Source organism: Convolutriloba macropyga, chromosome 13, assembly GCF_964194025.1.
Source record: "Convolutriloba macropyga chromosome 13, txConMacr16.3, whole genome shotgun sequence".
Lineage (NCBI taxonomy): Eukaryota > Metazoa > Xenacoelomorpha > Acoela > Convolutidae > Convolutriloba > Convolutriloba macropyga.
Genome location: NC_134480.1, coordinates 5,040,720 through 5,064,199, shown reverse-complemented (window position 1 = coordinate 5,064,199; position 23,480 = coordinate 5,040,720). Strand labels below are relative to the sequence as shown.

The window sequence follows — 23,480 nt, the reverse complement described above, 5'->3', positions numbered from 1 at the left end:
TTGGTCATTTTTCCGTAACTGAATTGTTGAGTTTCTAAACACGGGAAAAAATACAAGTACCACAAAAACAACACGTTCAAAATTAATTTGATAAGTTTATGCTTATTTCAAACTCTCAACCAAGAATTTTGACAGAACAATCAGGATAAAACAGCTCTCGAAAATATTTGTGCATAACTTAAGAGAATTATTTTAGATTTCTGCAGTATCTGAAGCCTATAGGACAAAAAAACCACAAATAGAGTTTATATGATAAACGTGTTTATCAGATTCTCAAGTCGTGAGATACAATCCAAGGCTTTAAAAACCAAGGGGTGACTACTGCACCCACTCAAGAAAACACATTTTCGAAAAAAAACGAGCATGACAGAAAATGGCCGAAACTGGTTTGCATATCAGAGCAAAAGACAAAAATTCGCAGAAGACAAAATTTCACATCTTTGAAAACAAGAGATGACGTTAGACGAACTGATCTCTAACATCTGACGAGGCGAAAGGGCAAATAAGGGCGAAGGGGCAATTTAATTTAGACTCAGGGTGCAGCTTAGCACCCAAAACCTTTATATGGGTGCAAACACGACCGCTTAGGGTTTCCAACCCACGACCTCCAGGATAGCAGTCTCTCATCTTAACCACTAAGCTACAACGGCGTTGCTACTTAACCGATCACAATAGCTTTTATATTATTTTATATTAGCAACAAACTTTATTTCTACATGAGATCAAGGGCGATCAGCCAAAAATATAGAAGCGTGAAAAAATCACTTGAGCAGTCAAAGAAAATTCTAGAATAAAATCACAAAAACAGGCAAGCAAAAAATTGCAAAAAGACACGTTTATAATAACTGCCTCTAACTTCGTTCGAGAGCAATTAATCACAAAGAAAACCAAAAAGTCAGGCGTAATAAAGTCACTCGAGAATTGAAATCGACTGAGTCGCAGAAATCGGTTGAGCAAAAATTTCACATAAACTCACGTTTAAAACGAATGCTTCACACTTCTTCTAGAGCAATTACACAAAAACGGTCAAGCAATCCAACCACCTGATAAAACAACTACTGTCAAACAAGAACAAATGAGCTCTAAACTCGAAGAGGCCCTCCAAAACAATAGCCTACTTCACAAAATCTGTGACACGATAATTGAAATATGATAAAAACATAGAAAATATAATTGGAAAAAATATGATCAAATCACAATATTACCCGTCATACAGCGAACAATGGCTTTAAAACAGATCAAGGACTTTTAAACAATTAACTGGATAATATATTTAAGCTATTTAACGGAAATTAGTCTATCATATCAGTTAATTCTCATTTACGATCTGTTCAATTGAAACCGTTAAGTTCTATAATTTTCCAGGTACAGAAAGCAAAACTAAATTTTGTTCTTGCACTTTCAAAAATGTGAAGACTTTGTGCCAGGCTCAATTTCTTTGTTCGTACAATTGTCTCAGAATTAGCATGAGCAGTATCAGTTCAATACTCTTTGCGCCTAGAACCCCATAATTATTTTTTCAGAGAAATGGAAACAACGGGTTTTGGTCACAGTTCAAGACAATTAAGACACACTGCAGCTAACTTTGGCCAAAAAGGTTCCTGTCTTAATAGTTCTGGTCATTTTGACCATTTTTCTAATTTGTGATCATTTTGCTACTTGTTGGACCAGAGGAAAGAAAACTTCCAAGTTAGATAATTAGCTTACGTCTAAATGTCAACATCTGGATATATTTAACAAACAACAAAAAGATTTTCCAAAAACCATTTTTTAAAATTTCTCAGCAAAAATTTTCCTGCATCGGTAGACAAGCATTTACTCCATCTGACACACCTACTTTCGATAAAATTTAGATTCTTAAAACCAAAGTTTTGTGTCAACTTGACTTTTTTTTATTTTTCCTATTCCTATTGTTATTTGAAATACTTGTAGTTGTTTCGAAAACGTAATCAGGGTCATTTCATTAAATAAAATAAAAAGTCACCTGCTGTTGCTGCTAAGCACTGTTTTAATTCTATTTACTTCTCTTGCAGCTAAATAGATGTAAACCGCTGACTTCTCCAGCTAAAATTCATTTATAACAGCAACTAATTCCACTAATTTATAGCTAGAAATAGCTATTCCAGTAACAAAAGAGCTTTCAAACAATTTTAAAAACACTCATTTGAGGTCTATGCTCAATGGAAGTGCTCTTTTAGTGTCTCTAAAACCAAACGAGTTCAGCGGTACAAAACTACTGTCTTTTATCAAGATATTTTTAGTTCACCACAATCCAAAGAAACAAAATCAACTTATCAAACCTCTTCCTTCTGACTAAATAGCATTTTATTTATTTCAAAAATATTCATAGTGCGCAGGAAAATCAGGCAATGTGAGGTGTCAAATAAGGAAATTTGAGTTTTGTCTTTGTTTCTCCCTTATTTTGCAAAATCATCAGTTTGCTCATAAAAACTACTATTATTCGTCCGTTTTATACAACTAGCTTAGCCCACCTTTTCTTATATAAATTATATTTATTACATGACAAACAACCAACAGATCTACAAAAACTTCGTAATTTTTCCGTATCGATAAATACACACTTACTCCACTCACGAATACTCTCAATAAACTTTAAATAATAGAAAAAAAAAAACATTGGAGAACCAGGTTATGTTAAAGTTTCTTGTCAATTTAACTTTTAGTTTTTTATTTTTTGAAAACAAGCTGCTCTGAAAAGTCAATTCGTATTATGCTGGTCAATTCTTTGGATTGTGGTGAACTGAAAAGTCAATTAGTACTTTTGTTTTGAAAACATAATACGAGTAATTTTATTGAGCAATATAAAAATGTCATTTGCCCCTAATTATTGTTTTAATTTATCGTATTTTTGCTGCTAAATAGATATAAGGCACTGACTCAATTGCGCCAGCTAAACCTCATTTACAATAGCATCTAATCTCAGTAAATTATGGAAGACAGCTTTCAAACTTTTAAAACTCTCATTCCAAGTCTATTCTCGATGTAAACGCTTTTCTAGTTTCCTTAAAACCCAATGAGTTTATTAGTACACAACAACTGTTTTAGATCAAGCTATTTTTAACTCACTACAATCAAAAGAAACAAAATCAACCTCTCAAACCTATTTCTAATGACTAAATACCAATTTTCTTACTCAAGAATGTTCATAGTGCGCTGTTGTCAGGCAATGTGAGGTGTTATCTGCGTTTGAGAACCAAATTTTAAGTGAAGACTAGAAATTTTTTGGCACAGTATTGTCTGTGTTTCTCTCTGATTTTGCATAGTCATCAGTTTATTCAGAATAACTAATATTATTGCTCTGTTCGTTTAGCCCAACTAACTTATATTGATTATTTCTAAAGATTATATGAGACTTTCATTTTAGCGTGTCTGTTCTGCTTTAAAAATTAAGTCAACAATTCAATTTCTCATTGTTTGGGCACTATGATACTTCTGGAGGTGCGCTGAGGTACAAAATTAATGACACTTATTTTTCCGACATGTTGCTAAAAATTTGTGTACAACAGGAACCATTTTTGAAATGTCCTACCTAATGTTATGATACACTGTATTTTGTCAAAATAGAGGATTTCTAGGAGTTTTGAATTATCATAACAGAGAATCACCATTATGTTCATAGCCATTCAAGACTGGACTAGCCGGAAACCCTACTGGAGGCTTGTTGAAGACAGCCTAATATATTCAAATTCACATTGGCAAACATCAAAAACATGAACAAGAGGAACAGTTCTAATGAAAAAAAAAAACAAAAATTACTTAATTGGGCAAAACAGTATTTTTTTTTTCGTTCTGTTGAATTTTATGGTGTGACTCGATTGAGGTAACTCGCAACTCAATGAAAACATTTTGTTTCATATTTTAATTTCTATTCTTTGAATAGAAATACAGTGCAAAAATTATAAGAATACATTAAATGACTTTTACAGGTTACATTTCAATCACAGACGCACTTCGGGGCCAAACTTCAAAACAGGACCAGTGGGTTCTGGATAAATATCGTGATCCCAAATTTTTCGAGTTCTGCAATTTTTATGACAACAATTATGATTAAATAGTGAACCGACGATTGCATTTGATATGATTCAGACTAATTGCCTTAAGCTTCGCAATATAATCACTAACCAATAAAATGGCGTGTTCCATTTCTGCTTCATCAAATAGATTTAAATTTTTCCGATTTTATCTTAATTTTTGCTGATATTTTTGTCATAATTTTTATCACCACCGTTCTCAATTTCTCGCTGTTTCAACGCTTTAGACAGTACAGAACTCAGGCGTTTTGAGAACAGGTCAATATCGTTTATAGTAATTCCGATAGAAGCTGCCGCAGTTAAATAGTCACACGAATACTGTTCAATATGAGAACCAAACCCGACAAATTTATAACCAGATATCTCTTTATTCGTCCCACGAGCCACGACTCGAGCACCGGACACGAACCGTGTGAACAACATACTTCCTAATTTGGTAACGTCACGTGACGTATCCGTGACGTCATTGTCATTTGTATTCGAACAAATGACATCATTTTGTAAAGATATACCCATTGATATGTCATTGTGCGGGGTTGACAATAACTTTTCGCCATTCTTATCGGCAATAATTTTCAACTCATCTTGTAATTTTGTAAACGATCCTCTTCTTTCAGCCAATAATTCTCTATACTTTTCCGATCCCATAGATAAAAAAGTTATGAACAAATCCATAATAGAAGCAATAGACGCTCTACCTGGGTAAATTTTGCCCAAATTTTGAATATATTTGGGTTCGAAACTCGCAACTATACTTCCTCCAACCGGAACCATAAAATTTTTATCCATACTTTGAACAAAAGCGTCAATTCTATAGCCCAGTCTAAAAGTTTCCGATATTAAATGACAGCATTTCGTAGACTGCAACCCGTAAGCGTTGTTCACGACGTGAGCGATGCTTGATTCTGAACAAATTTTTCCAATTTCAGGGATATTGTCGGGCACGCGAGGCGCAAAACAGCTAGTCGTAGACATTACACACAAAATCGATTCAGAACTTTGTTCTCGAATTACTTCTTTCAACTTTTCCAAGTTCGTTTGGATTTCATCGCCATTTTGGACCCCGTCCACGACTATAGGCTTCAAACCAGCGGTCAATATTGACTTAAAACAACTTTTCTGGTCTATTCTGAGAAAAATGACAAATTCAGCTGAAGGTTTAGTTTGTTTCAGTGTCATCAAACACAAAGTCAGCGCCATTCCCGTAGCAACAGGTAACAACACACAATCATTGCAACCTCTAATTCCTTAATTTGGAACTGTTTTCTCTCCTGTAAATAGAATTTGTTTTCATAAGCATATTTAAACAAATTATGTAGTTTCATTGAGTTTATTGTAACCTTCTTGTTAATGTTAAAAAGTTATTTAGATTGTGAGGTAAGTAATTTATGTTCAGAAAAAATAAGACCCAATTCAGCTTAAAATTCATTCTCAATTACTTTCCGTGATGACGTCACTTAAAAAACTATCAAGAGGGTAATGCGACACGAAAGTGTGCACAAACGCGGTCTTTTGAGGTTTTGGGACGTGAAAAAATGTTAACCAAAACGCTCGACCACGCTTATAACCGACTAACGTCGAATTGCTTTCAAAATGGCGAGCGGTTTGCTTTATCAGAAAGTAGCGGCGGACTAAGGGGCCAGCTTCAGCTTAATTGAGGGGGGGGGGGGGTGGAACTGTGTCAGCGGAGTGAGGGGGTCTTAAGGTGGATCGAGGGTGCGGGGTTACGGGTGGAATGAGGTTGGGGTAGACGAGGACGGGCGTAGTGGACAATGGGGGCCTGAGACTCTAAGAACAGCCCTTCACATATTCGATTTATTTATCCTCGACTGTTTCGGTGAAAGTGAATCGCATACTAAGAGACTAGTAAGACGTAAGGCTCTAAGAGTACTGCTCAGCAACTTAATGCCCTCTGGGCTTTACCTGTTTATCCCGTTTTTGAGGACAAAAAGTCAAATGGGTCAGACGAAAAAACAATCAGACGAAAAAACAATCAGACGAAAAAACAATCAGACGAAAAGTAGATAGAGCAAAACAATCGAATAAAACTAGAAGTACACATATAAATGCTCCGAGCTTCGCTTAAAACCGAGAGAACCACAATATATCTTTGCTCAGCTTACAACAATAAATAACCATTAAAAGTAATAGCACGAGGGCGTGATATGAGGACGTGTTTAGTAAAATAAAGTTACTGAGGGGGGAAAAAGGAAACAGTTCCCTGAGATCTTCAAGGCGTCCAAAGTCATATCACGACACAGTTTAACTAACAAACTCGACCCAGCAGCTTTAGGCTGGACTTCTGTGATATCGCCAGACCTTCCGATCCCGTGACAGAAACCAAAATTCCGACGATGTACCAGAGATGAAAAGCATCGACCTTCGCGCTCACCCACGCCCGAATTACCGTCAAAATTATTACTGTCCATCAATGAGAGTTCATTCAAGATGAATTCGATTTTCTGGTCCGAGTAGGGTTTTGCGGGCAATTTTCGCTTTTCGACCAGTTCTGAAAGCTGGCTGTTAAAAGAGGTCAAGTTTTGTGACCCTTGCTCGATGTAAGTTTTTCCAACCATCTTCTTAGCAGCTTCCGAGGAAAACACACTCATCGTTAATCTACAAGAAATTGTTTCCAATCGGAGGTTTAATACGAAATGAGTCGGCATGAAGAAGTAAACAGAATATGCCAAAATTATCTCACTTAGAAACAAAAGCATCATGATAATTAAACTAAGTAACACAAGTTAATTAGGTCGCTCTGAAACGACCATTTCTCTCTAACAGAAATGCCTCTGATTTGAAAAACAAATCTGGTAGGCTACTAGAAAATAGCTGCAACTGCTTTCTAGAAATAAATCCTGCCAGCATTAACGAAAACACACACACATACACAAAATAATAGAAAAACATTGCAATTTATATGTGCAACGTTTTTCTATTATGTGGTATGCTGTGGCCTGCTAAATTGAAAAAAAAAACGTAACCAACTAAGGTCGGCCAAACTGCTCTCAAACGACATTCATGGGGGGAGGGTTCAATTGGCCTTGCTTAATCCAAATTCAAGGAAGGGTTATAATGACACTGAGGAGCTTAAAATGATGATATTAAAGCTTATTATAGCCTATTTTTAAGACTTAGATACACGAACCCAATTTTTGCGCACTTTTGATTTGATTTTTAGTAATAAACCGCCTCGAATTAAGCTAGGGGCTTGTTAAGGGGGTAAAAGCAGGAGCAACCACAGAAAATGTACAAGTACAGGATTCGGTCCAACATCTCTTACTAGCAGGTTGGTCTTTAAGCTCTCGAACTTGGGTATCTCTTATAATCCTCTCATGCTCTTCTCTTAGTTGTTCCTCAAGGCTTCTTTCTCTAGCCAAGTATACGTCGAACAAGTAGAGCTTCTATGCACAATTTTCATTAGGTTGATCTCTCTCAAATTATAACACGGCTCAAATTTTCAATGAGAGCAGTTTAGATCAAGCAAAAATCAAAAGTCAAGGATGACAAAATTTACTCGCAAAGTAAAAGCGACAGGCGAACAATCGTTCAAGTAAATAATCGCAAAAATACCAAAGAACTAATATAATTGCTACAAACTTCGTTTGCGAGCAATTAAAAATCTGAATTATGAACGGTTTCTAAAAACTGTCAACAGAAAATTAGAGGAGCATATCTCCAGTTGATCTTAATTCCATCATTGAAAACCGTTAATCACGAAAAAAGATTTTAAATTATTGAATTTCAGACAAAATGTTCAGACATACGAAAAAATATACCCGACAGATTGCAGAAAATAGCTCCCAATATTCCCATAATAGCGACTGTGATTGAAGGAACAGAAAAACAATGAAAACATTGTTGTACAAAAAAAACATTTTTCAAAGAGCGAACTATTTTGTTTTGATTTTGTAGGTAAGTAGACGTCTCCCTGTTTCTTAACGAGAAGATACAGTGGCTAGTATCAATACCGAAACGCATTAGAGATGCTAACTAAAGCTTATAAAAGTTCTAGTAGCGTGCATCTAAAATTGGCTTCATCCCGTTGCTATTTTGGATTTCGTTTTTTCGAAACTGATTCTGTTCATTTTTGATTGCTTTGCTGGGCAACTGCTGCATAAGAACACTTTGAGCAGAATTAGCAACCAATGAAACTAGCCCTCAAAAAGATTTCCCGCAAAATGCGGCAAAATGAAGTAAAGCAAAATAATATTTCGACGAAATAAAAAAACAGCAGGACAAGTCCTGTCACAATTCAAAAACTTTTTATAGACTGAACAAAAAAACAAGACCTATCGTGGACTTTGAGTGAATTGAGAAAAACATTCAAAGAAAAATCAGATCAAAAATCGATGTCAAAAATAGCAAGAAAGCGAATTTTTGTTCAAGCACGGCTTTGTAATTACTTAAAAATTAGAACAAAAAATTTTACGCTACAAAATCATTTGCTTGCTCGCTCCGCTTCCAGTTTCAGCGTGACCACAAACACCACTTCAATTTAACTTCAAAAATCTTGAAAATGCGTGAACAGATCTTAAAAAACATAACCGACTAACATCGAGCGAATTGCTCTCGACTGGCGAGAGTTAGGCTTCGTTAGTAGCTAGCTACGGCTAAAGGAGGCCAGTTTTAGCTTAATTGAAGAGTTGAAGGGGCGTAGGTTGAGCGCAGTGTGGGGAAGCTTACGGGGGTATTGTCGAGACGCTTGGTTTAGGGGTGGAACGAATGCAGGATGGGTGGGGAGAGGGGTGAGGGGGCTGATGTGTGTGTGTGTGAGGGGGGGGGGGGAGGGGGGTGATGTGGGTGGGAGGGGGGGGGGGGGGGTGGGTGGGTGAAGCGAGGGTGGAACTCTGAGAACCGCCTTGATACCATGAATTTATGTCTCCAAAACAGTTTCGTTGAATTCATACTTAGAGCCTGGTAGGCTGAAAGGCTCTAAGAGCCCTTTCTGCCCTCCGAACGCTACCCGTTCATCCCATTTTTAAGGACGAAAAGTCAAATGGGTTAAAAAAAATTGGTCAAGCAAAAAATCACATTAAAAAAGACCACATGACTAATATAATTGCTACAGACTTCGTTTGAGAGCAATTAAAACGACAGCGCGCCAATACAATTCAAATTCTTTGAATAGTAATAGGAGCACCAAAAGAGCCGGCTGAGAAGATGAGGGCGGCTATTAATAAGAAACCAAAAGTAGCCAACCAATAGCTAAATCCACTCACACTTTCGCAGCTATCAATGAAACCGAACTCAATGCACTTCGGATTTGAATAAATAGCTGCAATAATTTCAAAAGATTTCATTTTCATAATTCGCATTGATGGCATAAGCAAGACCTTCAGCTTGTGGCGGCAATGCCTTCTATAAACTATATATGCCCTTTCTTACAATATTTCTTCGTTTTCAACTTTCACTAAGAGAAAAAGCTGACATTATTTGCATAGGATAGATTTTTCCTGCTTGAGTAGTATCATAAACGATATCAAAAATCATCGCACGCCATAATCAAAGAGAATATACAATTGGTACAATAGATACCATTATAACTCACGTTCATACAGTTCATGTAGCCGAACAATTCAGACAATTGTGGCAATGAGCCCAAAATAGTACCAAAACAAACTCGATAATTTGATTACATAATTCCATATCGAAATTAAAAACTAAATTTTATTACCAACCGCTCAATTGAAAAACGAACAATGTTGTCTGAATTGTTAGTAATGTCATTTTCCATTCACAATATACAAGTGCATTAACAATACAATCTTATTTATTCCAGTGAGCTTCTCTTAAACTCCTTCACTTAAACTCTCACTTTCGTACCATACCTTGCAAACTCAAAATTGATGCTCTATTCTGGAGTTGAAATTCAGTAGTTTGAACACTTTATTATCTCCGTACCAGTTTGAGGAATCGTTTAAAAAAGCTCAAGGGGGCGTCACATACAAACGTCAAACCCTGTTCGCGTTGCAAGGTAGTTTATATCACAAGAATCAGTTTTTGGGCTATATATATATACTTCAATTCAAAACCATTTCTGAACTGTTTCCTTTAGAAAATTAACAAATTAAGTGGATATCGACAAGCCTTTACAATGACGTATATACAACTTGGCGCCTCCTTATAGGCCAACCAAACCATTATCAGGGCAGAAACAAGATATTTTCTTTAGACGTTTAGGATATTTTCCGTTTGTGTCCCCCAGTACGTCATTCCCACCCCCCCCCCCCGTTACAGAGCACGTGTCATTACATGGTAATTCATCATGTAAAAATATGGCACGTGCGTCTAGGGGGTGGGTTGCAAATAATATTATGTGCCCACTAAGCGGAGGGGGGCACAAACGGAAAAGATCCGACGTTTATTTTAAAATGTTTGTTCACGGGGGAAAAGGAAACGGCTCACTGAACTCAAAACCATTTGTTACAACCGACTCAGGTTCTCTAGTCAAATTCCGTTGGGTACATAAAAGTAAGTATCAATTGTAGAGGGCAGTGGCGTTGACCCACTAAGAGCAGATTGTTGACCTAAAGTATCTTTTGCAGCGTCTTGCGAAATTTTCTCGGATGACAATTGGATAGTCGCATTGGCCAATGAGATTCCAGCATTGTCGGACTCTTTGGCAATCAGAGCTTTCCAGGACTCGTGGGTGTGTTTCACAATTTGTGCAGCAAACTGTTGGTCTTTAAATTCCTCGTTGAAAGCAAATTTGTTCACTGGCTTACCATCCGGAACCTCAAACACAAAGCAAAAGATAAAGTGATTATTTTCAAGTACAATTTTTTGGAACTTTTCCGTTTGTGCCCCCAGCTTAGTGGGCGCATTTTATTTGCACCCCCCAGACGCACGTGCCATTTTTTTACAGAATGATTTACTATGTAATGGCACAAGCTCTGTAACTGGGGGCGCATAACGCACTGGGCGGCACAAAAGGAGAAGATCCAATTTTTCATATAATTCGTGTGAGAAATTTGTCAAAATTTTGATTGTCTTTAAAATGATTTTTTGACATCCATAGATGGCTATCATCTCGAGGTCTTCATTACCTTGTAGTATTTGAACCACTCGACAGTTCTTTTCAAAAGGCCTGGCTTCATCCTCTCCACATCCTGGATGTTACTATATTCACTAATGTTCGGATCTGACATGTTGATAGCAATCACTTTCCAATCAGTCTCACCTGAAAATGAACCCATTCTCCGATTTTTTCGCCCTCCCTTTAGTGGATAGAAAATGTTTGCGCCTCCCGTTTCAATTGCTCGGGATAATTCTCTATTTTCACACATAGAAGCCCGCTGTGGCAGCACATAAACATCATTCATAAGAATTATGGGGGCGGGCGGGCGAGGGGCATTTTTGTTTTTTTTTTAATTTTTGACCCGCTACAAAATTCTATATTGGCTTCTTTTTCAACGTTGTATTCAAAATTCTTCGGCTTTTGAAAAATTGGACTCAATATCATTTTAATTTTACAACGGCTCAAAAATTGTCAATATTTGCTGCAAAAATTGATACTAAACAAATGGTGATAAGTACATTAATTGAATTTCACAGCGGTAAAGTCACTGAATTATAAAATATATCGTTGTTTTTGCTCGACAATATAATGTTTGTATGATCTTGATACATACCAACGAACACAAACAATCGAAAAAGAACCAAAGACACGAATGTTGTCTAGCTAAAAGACAAGATCTTACCTTCATCAATCATAGCCAGTATGCCCAACACTTTCACCTGGATAACAGTGCCCGCTGGCGGAATAATGTCACTAATCTCACACACGTCCAAAGGGTCGTTATCCCCTTGGAATCCTGTGTGCTGGTCCACATTCTTAGGGTCCTCCCAGGTTTGTGGGAATGCTCCGTAATTCCAGGGATACCCCTTGTTTGGAAACACGTTTGCTATGAAACGCATCTTGCCCTGAATCACCAGACAGACATTGCCTATTTAAAATGGATCTAATTGTTTTTGGACCCCAGCTTAGTGGTCATTCAACTTTCATCTCCGCACCAGAATTTGATATTTTAAAATTTGAATGTGCTATGGATCAACACAAGCTTCGCAGCTGGGGTTCATAAAAAACACGGGGGGGGGGGGGGGGGGTTGGGGCAAGTAGAATAAAACTATGTTGATTTAATGAAAAGCTGTTGATAAATTTTACAACAGTCGGCAACTGTGATCTAATACGAGACAGATTTGATGCCCAATTCATGTACAAGAGAACTAATACTACTGTATCGAGATATCCTTATTAATCTTTTTTACGTTACACACAGACTTCAATCACAAACTCGAAAATGTTTTAAGTTTTTTTTTCGATTACATTTTAGAGGGATTCCAATTACTCAATGTGTCCATTCACAAAAGACAGCAAAATTCAGAATAACAGAACCAGCTTAGAAACATAATTCTGATCAATAAACGACCAAAATTTCGTAGTCACAACAAAGTTCTCAATTATCTAAATTCTCGATAAAAGGATCATTTCCGTCCCCCTCTCTCCCTCTCTTTCAGTATGTAGTCCCAGTTTCATAGCACGTTCACCTGGGGGTTGAAAATAATACACACACAAAATACATGGGGGGACAAAGGCAAAAACTGAAAAAAATGACAAACTTTACAGACTGACCTTTTTGACGTCCTGTTTGATCGGATTCAACTTGAGCTCCTTGCTAATTTCCATCTTCGCATTCGTATACCTGCCAACCTCGACTACCATGTTCAACACAAGAGGCTCCCCAACAGCACCAGCCCCACTACCAGATGCGAAAAGTGGAATGTCGTGGAATGGAGACACATACTCGCCGTCTTTGGTCAAAAATATCCTGTAGGAATCCGCAAACTTCGACCCTTTCTCTTCAAATCCGAACGCCATCCTTGAAAGACTTCTGACAAACGTTCGCAGAATTTTGGTTGCAGAGCTTTATTTTCTGTAAAATAGAGTCAAAACTCAAACTTGGTCCAAATGTCGGGTGAAATCTGAGATGGGGACAGGATATAAACACAATTCACAGTTGTCAGATAACCTGAAATTGAGCAGTTCTTTTTCAAACTGAACAAAGGCGAATTAACAAAGCTCAGGAGTATAAACATAAATCACTGCAGTTCAATACAAAACCACAAGAAACCAACGCGCATTTATTTATATCCACACAAGCTAGTTTGAAAGTGATGTTTGTTACAAATTTTAAGTTAATAAGTGTATGTTGAGCAATTGACAGCAAACATGAAAAACTTCACAAATACTAAGAATCATTAAAGACGCCCATCTGAGGCAACCAATTTAATTAAACAACAAAATAGCTTCCGCTCGTTTATTTGAGCATTACCTTTATTTTCATGTTTTTATTTATCTCATTTTGATCTCAGAGTGACCTGAAATGCTTCAAAACATCAAAATATATGAATTTATGAAATGCGCTTGTAATTACTGAACAAAATAATGGCCCGCATGTCGCACTAATTGCATTTCAAGTACTGAAGGCATTTTCCATCGGGGTAAAATCCACAAAAAAAATCATTACTGGCCACTCAAACAATTTGGCCAGTTAAAAATGCCTAAAAATGCCAATTTTGCCGCGCTGAGAATTTACTTTAGACTGCTTTAGCGAGGGGGAAAATTTCATTTTAAGGAGCTAAAAATATATTTTACTATTATAGGAACAATTACTTCAAAAACGATTTTGTCTTAAAGGAAAGTACTAAAATTGACAACCTAGTTTTTTTTCTAAGTTACAAAAAAAACTCTTTAAGTTACTCTAATCTCTCGTACAAATTCATTAGTTTAGATAAATATGTTGAATTAACCTTTTAAATTGGAGAACAACCATTCTAATACTAATACCAGTTATCAGCATACTCTGGAGAACTTTTATAAGTTAAGGCACTGTCTTTCAACATAAAAATCTATTGCCTGTGCTTTATTGGTTTAACCGGTTCATTTGATTTAGATTTTTGACCTTGTCCGCATTCGCGTAAATTTGCTGGATGGATTCCAACGTGACTTATGTAAAACGAAAAACGTGATTAAAAAAGGTAGAACGAATTTAAAAAATACAGCATGACAAATCCTGAATTAAAATTCAACCGTTAACCTCAATACCTTCAAGCAAAACTTCTCAGTCAACAAAGTATTTGACTTTAAATCCGCAAAACATTACAGAAATCAATGAGGGAAAGTAAAACTGAGTAAAATCAAATTTAACTGGAATCAAAATCTTTTTGAGTGGCCACAAAAAAATTTAAAAGAATTTTATGTCGCATTAGCAATCGATGAGACCTACCCGTAATCACACAAAATAACCAACACATAAAGGCAACTTTCGAAAATTCGCTAATATTTTCGAAAACAATAAGTATTGAATTCAATGAAACACTTCGCTATGAACAGAAACTATTGATTTGATTCGCTTATGTCTCATTAGCAATCAATGACACTAATAATGAGACGAGCGACTAATGAGACTAAGTGATAAGACAACCAAAATAGCAAAAAATATGCGAAAACGCCAAAACTGAACCAATATTTTATAACAATTATTTTCCAAGTTATAGAACATTAGCTGCCGGTTAAGGGATTCAAGCAAATGCAAATAGGCGCAATTAGAGCACATATGTAACATTTTAATACCTTTCAAGAGAAAAAATAGGGAAAACAAAGGTCAAATGGCAACACTTGGAAAACAAATCACTCTCAAAAACCAAAAATCGGTTTCAACGCCAAATTTGCACTTCTTTAAAGGTAATTAGAAAAAAAATCACGCTTCAAACCTAATAGCCATTTCACTCTTTTTAATACTTCAAAATCACTAAGAACACCACTCTACTTTGACTTTTCATTTACACTAAAAGTCCCCAAAAAGAACAGATCAAAAGATAGTGCACTAATATAATCCCAATCTTTGCATTGCAAAAAAAGAGATTAGAACTGATTACTGGCAAACTGATTTCTTTTTCTAATAATTACAGCCATTAAATTTTTCAATTATGCGTCGATTCATAAAATAAATAACCGACTAACGTCTAAAGAATTGTTCTCGAACGACTAGTGGGAGCTCTACCATCTCTGCAACCTGCTTCAGTCGGGGGCGGGGGGGGGGCTAAATGGGACTAACCAATTCGATAGGGGGCTCACCAAACAACCTAGTTAGAGGTTAATAAATGCCATTATTAGGATTTGAAGTAAAAAAAATATGACACCAATTTCCGCGCACTAATCATTTGACTTTAGGTAATAAATTGTTGCCAATTGAGTTAAGCTGCTTGAAATTGCGATTGAGAAAGAATTTTAGCTCACAAAAACCACAAGAAGTCAAAGGCATAAAAGTCGCTCGAAAAGTCAAAACGGTAAAGCGAAAATTTTGCATAAAAACATAGCCAGTAGAATACCAGAAACGACTCGAAGAGTCGTGCAAAAAACCTCTTATCTAACCCTAACTATTTCAGAAAAATGAAATAAAAAAGCAATATAGTGTGAAAAAAAATCAATATACAGTGTGAAATAGGTGGGGGTTACGTGTGTGTGTGTGTGTGTCTGTGTGTGTGAGTGTGTGTTTGTGTATGGGGGTAGGTGTGGGGTGAGGGTAGGTGTGGGGTCAAGTTTGGGGGAGTTTAGATAGGTTGGAGGGACTTATATGGGATCAAAAACTCTCAAAATGACCTTTTAACCTTGAATATTACCAAGAGCTCTTAATTACTATACATTACAAACCAAGCTACTTTTTAAAGTCCATTGTTCCAAAACAGAAGTCGAGGTTCGAAATCAAAAGTCAAATTTCAGGTCACAACTTCAGCTAAAAAAAACCTGTAGAATACCAATACTCCTCTTTGAGTCGTAAAAAGACACACACGTTTACAATAATTGCTTCTCTTCGAGAGCAATTAAAAAGACTGCCGGAAAATAGCCGCCATTGATTCCAATAAGCATGATAGGGATTGAAAGAATAGAAGATATTGAAAAAAAAAGATTTTTGTACAAAAACATTTTTAAGTCCAATTTATTTTGATGGCATTTCGTAGTTGAACGTACTTCTGTTTCTTAGAGAGAGGCTACAGGGGATACTATCAATACCAATAAGCATAACAGATGGCAACTAAGACTTATAGGAACGACGTTCAAATAGGGGGCATCAAAAATTGGGCTTTATGGGCTTATCCCGTTTCTATTTCTGACTTCAATTTTTTATACTGACTCTGTTCATTTTGAATTGCTTTGCTGAGCAACTGATGTTCAAAATCACTTTTAGCAGAATGAGAGAAGAGAGAAACTAGCCTAGAGAAGTCAAAAAGATTTCACGCAAAATGTCGAAAAAGCGGCAAAATGGTAAAGCGAAAAAAAGTTCGACGAAGTAAAAAAAAATAGGAGCGCAATAATAGCCGGCCGAGAAGATGAGGACGGCTATTAAACAAAATAAACGTGCACACAAATGTCGACGAAAAACGGGCTTAAAATAGGTACTTCACTGTGCAAATATTATTTTAACTACTGCAAATGTCAAATCAAGGCGGTTAAGCAAAAACTTGAAAAACAGGACTACATGAGTACCTGAAATTTAGTTTCGGAGCAATTAATAACAGTCGAATTCCTGTCATGTTAAAACTAATAAAACCGACAAAAAGAAAAATAAATTTATAGAAATTTGCCAAAATTTGTGTGATCAAAATCAATTGCATCATCCGATACCACTTCCTTTTTCTTCGCACGCTGTTTTTTGTTGACTTTCGTTTTCCTCTCCAACTTGTACTTCGCCAATTGGTCCGTGTTCATATGACTCGTATCATAGGGAACGTGGAATATTGCATGCGGTTCAGAATGCATAACGTCAAAACAAGACCCGTCCGAATTCACGATTCTTAAGGGATACCTTCGCATGTATATTTTTCTCTTCAGCTTTCCAAATTGAGCTATCGTTGAGTTTTGTCTCGTAAAATTTGTGCATAAAAGGTCTGCTACACTAATTGAATATTTCGCAAAATTGGAGTCTAAGGCTTTCAGCAAATGAATGCACTTAAACATACTCGACCAAACTCAAAATCTGAAAAAAACCACTAGTTGATGATCAAATCGTTACTTCTAGGAAACTTAAAACGACTTTTTGAGATTTTTTGGGAAAATTTGCTGAGATTTAAAAAGATTAGGAATGGAATGAGCATAGTTTAATACAAACTTGAACTATAAACTATAAAACTGTACAAATATGAACAAATTATGAATGATAATCTGTAATATGCTAATACATGACAATAAACGCCATACATTCAACTACAAATTGCATTCTTAACTTCAAATTAGAACTCAAGTTCAGATTTCAATTCTTTTCCCAGTCGATTTTTTCCCGATCCCACCTCGCCGTGCTGTTCATAATCCCCGTCACACTAGACACCACAATACTAGACAGATATTTAAGCTTAGAAGTTAAACAAGGAGGCTCGGTAATGTGCGTACGCACAATGTTCCGACCCCGCTCATCCACATTCTTAACTTAATTGGCTACCAAATGATGAAGAGATCAAAAACATAGATATCGTTCAACAAACAACCAATGGAATATAAAGCCATGTTAGAGGGCCGATGACAGTTTTTGACAATAGAACTACTAAAATGGACCAAAGAAAAATAAAAATCAAACATTATTTACGACCACAACTTGATGTCTACAATAAAAAAATAATAACAAAATCAAACTCGCGTCATATAAAATCTAAACAAAACAGTTTAACCTATGCATCATTAGAAAAATTATGGGACAGGTTCTCAATGCAACTGCTTAACAGGTCGACAAAAAAGCCAAAAATAGCAAAGAGGTGCAAAGTTAAAAAATACGTTTCTATTTTTGAAAACAATTAACTTCACAATTATTAATGTCATTAGATATCATATGAAATCCTTGAAATTTTCGTTTATATCTCCATAGGAAGCAATTGAGACATAGCAGAATTCAATCTTCAATTGCGAAAAATTCTAAAGTCAATAGGATTTACGATTATTGTTATAAACCAAAAAGACAACAAAAATCCTCCAAAATGAACAAATATCTAAAAATCTCAAAAATTTTATGAAGTCTCGTAGTAAAAGTAGTAAAAAATCCGAGGAGAAGTTTGAAGCTAAAACTGTTACAAGGGTTAATTTATGGCTCACTACAAACGGGTTGTGACCTGTGTTTACAAAGACTGAACTTCAATTCGACCAAAAAACTTTTTTAAAAACTGACAAAGCTCAAAAACCCAAATTTGTTTTGGTAACAAATATTTCCAAAAGTCATAAAAGATTTAAGATTTCAACAAAAAACGATGGATAAAATTGCAAAACCTCAGGAAGCCAATTGGGCCTATTAATAATGAGACCACGCCACGACCCGACAAAATAACAAACACATAACCAATACATGAAGAAGACAAAACTTCAAACAATTTTACGACATCACACTATTCAAGGCATTATACTCATAAAATGTTACCCGCAAGAACTGTAAATCATCTTTTTTTCTTCATCCTAACATCAACGAGTCTTCCCTATATAAGGCCCTATGAAAGGCCAAGGACACGACAACAAAAAGAAACCCGAAAATTGAACATTTTATAAATCTCGAAAACTTTTTTTGAAAATAAATGGTCGAAGCAATCAGTCACAACGTATAACAAAGCGCAATTAAAGTGGATGAATCATCAAACGTAATTGAGACCTATAATCAGTGAGATTGACTCACATGGTGACCAAATTGAAAGCAAATAGAGACAGTTGAAAAAAACTGTTTTAAAAATTTTAGGTGAAAGTCATTAAAACAAACAGCTATAAACTGAAATCTTTATCTAGGTGGAGTTTTACGTCCTGGAGGAGCAATTGAGATCTATCGTTATTAACTATATAGCGGAAAAGAGCAAAAGGACAGACAAACATTGAAAAACAACAAAAAAATCCACAAAAATTTGCGAGATAATTTGGTCTCAGCCCAAAAAACATAAACTATTGACAAGAACAAAAAACATGAACTATTGACAAGAACGCTGTTCAGTTTTCCTACTATGCTCTTTTTCAATTAGATTTGCCAAAAATGTGATAATTTGATAAGGAAATTAAATGCAATTATGAAATTATAAATTATAAAAAAAAATATATGAAAACGCGTAGTATCAATTCATGGAAAGCATAAGTTGAATAAAAAACCGTTTCCAACAATAATGTATTAATCACACGGAATTGGTATTTGCCTGTTTTTACTGAGGCTGCGCTCGAATTAAGAAATAAGATCGAGAGAAATAAGATAAAGAGAAATAAGATAGTGGACAAGTTCAAAAATTCACCAATCTTTTCTTAAAACAAATATATTCAAAGTCATAAGAGACATTAGATAACAACTGACAGAATTGTCTAGTTTCATCTATACATGCTAAAAAATTCACTGCATCTTTGATTGGGGACATTAAGTCGTTGGGCTACAAAAAGTATAAAAAATGAAGGCAAAACTGAAGAAGTCTATAAAATATTTACGAAAACAATTCGTCAAAGCCATATAAACCTTTAGCTTAACTCTTAAATCATATTATAATTTCGTTGGACATCTTTTTTGCAAATAGTATCTGGCATAAATTGAGCCCTGATTTGAGATTCTTGTCAGTAATTTAAATAAAAACATTTACATAGCGGAAATGCTTTGAAAAAAAAGGTCGCGCCCCATTTAAATCTAAATTTTTTTTTATCGTAAGGATCCATGGTGAGATCAAGATCAGCCCAGATACTGCTGCGCCCGCGTCTATCAAAACATTCAATTGTTCAAATGATTAAGAAAAAGATCAATTTTTAAACAAAATTTTCAGTTTGTCAAAAAAAAAATAATGCTTTTTTTGTAATTATCGAGTATAAATTTGCAAAAAACTTGCAAAATTCTGATCAAGAAGACTCATGAAGCCAGCCGCATTACAACTAGCTCCTTTCTGAGCTCAAGAAGATTTCGACCGCAGCTTTAAGATGTGTACTTTCAGCAAATTTAAAGCAAGTGGGCTAAAAAAAGCAAATGTGGTCGTATTTTTCTCGCAAAAAGTCTGATTTTCAAAAAATTTAGCATAAATTCTAGCCAAAAAACTCGGATCGAACAACTCAGCAGCCCTCTTTTATCTTTAGAGAAGAAATCAAAAGCAGTACAGTTAACAATTTTTACAATCTTTTGAGCAAAATTGACAAAAATTTGGTCAAAGATACTGAAAATGTGAATAAAAACAGCAATTATTCACAAAACTTTAAACCTCGATAACTCCCTATAAAAAGCGAAAAATGAAAAAAATCTTTTTAATTCCTTATTCTACGCTGGACTGGCTTTCTATTGATACCACTCACAACTCTCTACGATGATTATATCGATCGGCCAAAATTGACTGAACAAAAAAAACCCATTTGAGTACATAGTTCCTCCCTCCCCACTAAAGTGGGGGTCGGAACAATCAATAATTAGGTTCACGTCGAAAGTTCAAATTGATAATAACTATTGATTTCACCGTACTTAGTTTTAAGAACTTCAAAATGAATGTTTTAAAATATCCCAAACTATTATTTTCATTATTTCAAAATCTCAGAACAAATAGCACCCAATTCTGAATTCCACTGATTAATCTTCAACTTCATTAAAGTCAATTTTAGCACTTCAAAAAACTTAAAACCTTTAAAATATGCTATCATTGAATCAAGAAAACCACTCTTTTCAATGCATTTTAAGAATCTTCTAAATGAATTTTTAAGCAAATCTTCTACAAAAATAAATAGTTTTCTAGTTCAAACTGGAAAAACTAGTTCAAACTTCTCATAAAATTCCTTTTAGAGTAATTAGACTATTGTTGTAATAAATATCCATGAAAATTGAAGTTAACTTTCTAGTTCATTCAATTATGCGTAAAAAATTCAAAAAATTGCACAATGCTAACAAAATAACTCTAAGACAGTACAGAGCCATACAAAGACGTTCAAATATATGGCTTGAAATCTCAGCGTTTCAAACGTAATTTCAAATCTTAAATAGTTTTAGTTCCCAATAGGATCTGAACAAGTTCTTCAAATTAGCAAACCACAATATTATAGAGCTCTGAAAGTACAACGATTACTCCTGCAGAAAACACCAATTCCTCCTCACTAACAGAGCTCATCAAACAATATAAATTTCCTCCAACAGATATTATCATATTATCGATTCGAAACATAAACCGACTAATGTCGAAAGAATTGCTCTTGAACGACAGGCGAGGCAATTTAAATCAGGGGCTGTAACCTAGATCAATTTTTCTTTATGGGTGCAAAAACATTTGACCACACCGGGATTCGAAACACGGACCTCCTGCTCCCTAAACAGACGCACTTCCAACTCGACTATCAGTCTCTGCTTTTTCCTATGATGCAGTCGTTTTTTTAGCAACAAGCTTTACTTCGGAGTGAGAGCAATAGAGATCACTCAGAAATGAAGAACGAAAGCGTGAAAGTCACTCGAGAAGTCAAAGAATGTTCTAGAAAAGCGAAAAAACGGTCAAGCCTAAAATTTGCATTGAAAAGAGCAAAATGTTTACAATAATTGCAATGAACTTCGTTCAAGAGCAATTAATAATTTTAGGAAGAGGTTACAAGCTTACGTAACACTAAAGAGAATCAAACACAAAAGGAGAAAAAACCCAGTTAATTTTGCCACATTTGTCATCAGCAACTGTACAATCAATTTCTAAACATAGCGAAAGGGAATTTAACTATTTTTGATGCATACAGGAAAATACCAACCATACCACCTGAAAAAACCACGCTATTTGTAAAGAAATTGGACAAAAAATAAGAGAAATTTTCAAAATACGGAAAATCTTTAAAATTTTTTATTATTTTACCGAAGTTAATGCAGCCAAATACAATAAGCAGATTCCATCAACTCTTAAAAAAATAAACAAAGATGCATGGCACCCAATTCCACTCAGACTAACGCAGACAACTTTGTTTTAATATTGATTAAGAACTGTTTTAAAAGTCACCATAACCGTGTAAAATGCTAAAATTTATCACACTTAGCCGGCTAACTACCCAAAAGTTGAAACCTTCTAGAAACCACCTTTAAACCCCATAATTAAGCCAAGCGAAAACATTTTAGTATTTTGGTGCCCCACGCTACCACAAAAATCTTGATCAAAAAAAAATTTCAAATCTACTTTTCTCGTGCTCTATAAAAATGCGTCAACAAAGAACCACTCTCTTCGCTCTGCTCTTCAACTGTTTCAAGTCGCTTAAACCTTATAAAACGCGGAACATTTCCTGCTTCAGATTGGAATAGTAAAACATAGCCGGCAGATTGCCGGAATAGCTGCGAAAGAATAGACCTGCGTGCCACATAATAGAGATAGAAATAGATACAGATCTAATTTGAAAAAAATCGACGCCGCTCAAAAAACTAGGCTAAAAAACATTCAGCGATAAATTAATAAAGCTTGTTAAAATTCATTTCACAGAAGCCTCTTATTAGGGACCTTTACTGCACATATGAGTTCCTTTGACCTCAAACAAATTCAAACTAAACTTAAGTTTTAAAGTGCAAAAGTCATTTTATTGAGTGAGGTAAGTCACGTATGATCAAAATCTAATCACGCAAATAACCTAAAAACTTTCGCTTAAGCGAGTGAAAAATGACGTCACGCGCGCAAATGCCGTTAGTGAGAGGAAGAAGTCATTCAGAAAATTTGACTTTTTCAGCTTTGCTGTGTGAACAAATGTAAAACGAAAAAAGAGCGTCGGACGACGAAACAAAAAACATAGCAGGACAAGTCCTGAAATACAATTCAAAGAATTGAATGAAAAACTCTGGCGCACTCTACCTGAACAGCAGATCAATTGAACAATGCCAGCCAGAACACAAAAATCACCAAAGAATTGAGAAACTAAAAGAATCAAAACTAAACAAAAACAAACTCATTGCTAAAACTCTTGAAGATTTTAAACATGAGCAAAAAATTTTTTGCCTTTAAAACACCTATTACAAAAAATATGTTCAAAAACAATTTTTGTTTCTGAAATCGGTCCAGTATTGTATCTGCAAGACCTGAAAAATATTCATTGGACCTTGAAGATCGATTAACTCGAAAATGACTAAAAAATTAAAAGAAAAAAGAAATCAATTGAAAATTATAAGAAAATGTTGCTGAAAATCGTGATATAAATATCTTCAGAATCATTTCTGTGTCTCTAGAGGCTATCCAGTAACCCAATTCCAAGCATTAAAAAAATCATTGGCTCATAGATCGATAGGCAATAATTTTTAGAAAAAATTTCAAACTTCAAATAGAAATTCCTTCTATTAAAATGTTGAAAGCCATTAAATTTCCCCCTAGCAACTATTTAATAAAATGCTGTCAAACCCTGGATGCGTTTACCGGGCAACTGAGGCAAGAAAAAAATAAAATACAAATGTTTTT

General features: G+C 35.3%; 2 protein-coding genes across 2 annotated transcripts; both read right to left on the bottom strand.

Annotated features, from left to right (window-relative positions):
- Positions 1–3,195: 3,195 nt before the first annotated feature.
- On the bottom strand, positions 3,196–6,999 carry LOC142351558 (O-phosphoseryl-tRNA(Sec) selenium transferase-like). Its single transcript, XM_075403644.1, is given in 2 exon segments — positions 3,196–5,299; positions 6,268–6,999. Coding segments are annotated over 2 exon segments (1,599 nt in total). The 5' UTR covers positions 6,773–6,999; the 3' UTR covers positions 3,196–4,205.
- Positions 7,000–10,361: 3,362 nt separating this feature from the next.
- On the bottom strand, positions 10,362–13,134 carry LOC142352079 (inorganic pyrophosphatase-like). The gene is made up of 4 exons (XM_075404442.1): positions 12,688–13,134; positions 11,756–11,978; positions 11,102–11,235; positions 10,362–10,790 (listed from the first exon to the last, which is right to left on the bottom strand). The coding sequence occupies exons 1-4, from the start codon at positions 12,931–12,933 to the stop codon at positions 10,503–10,505; spliced, it is 891 nt and encodes a 296-aa protein (XP_075260557.1). The 5' UTR covers positions 12,934–13,134; the 3' UTR covers positions 10,362–10,502.
- Between the last annotated feature and the right edge of the window lie 10,346 nt (positions 13,135–23,480).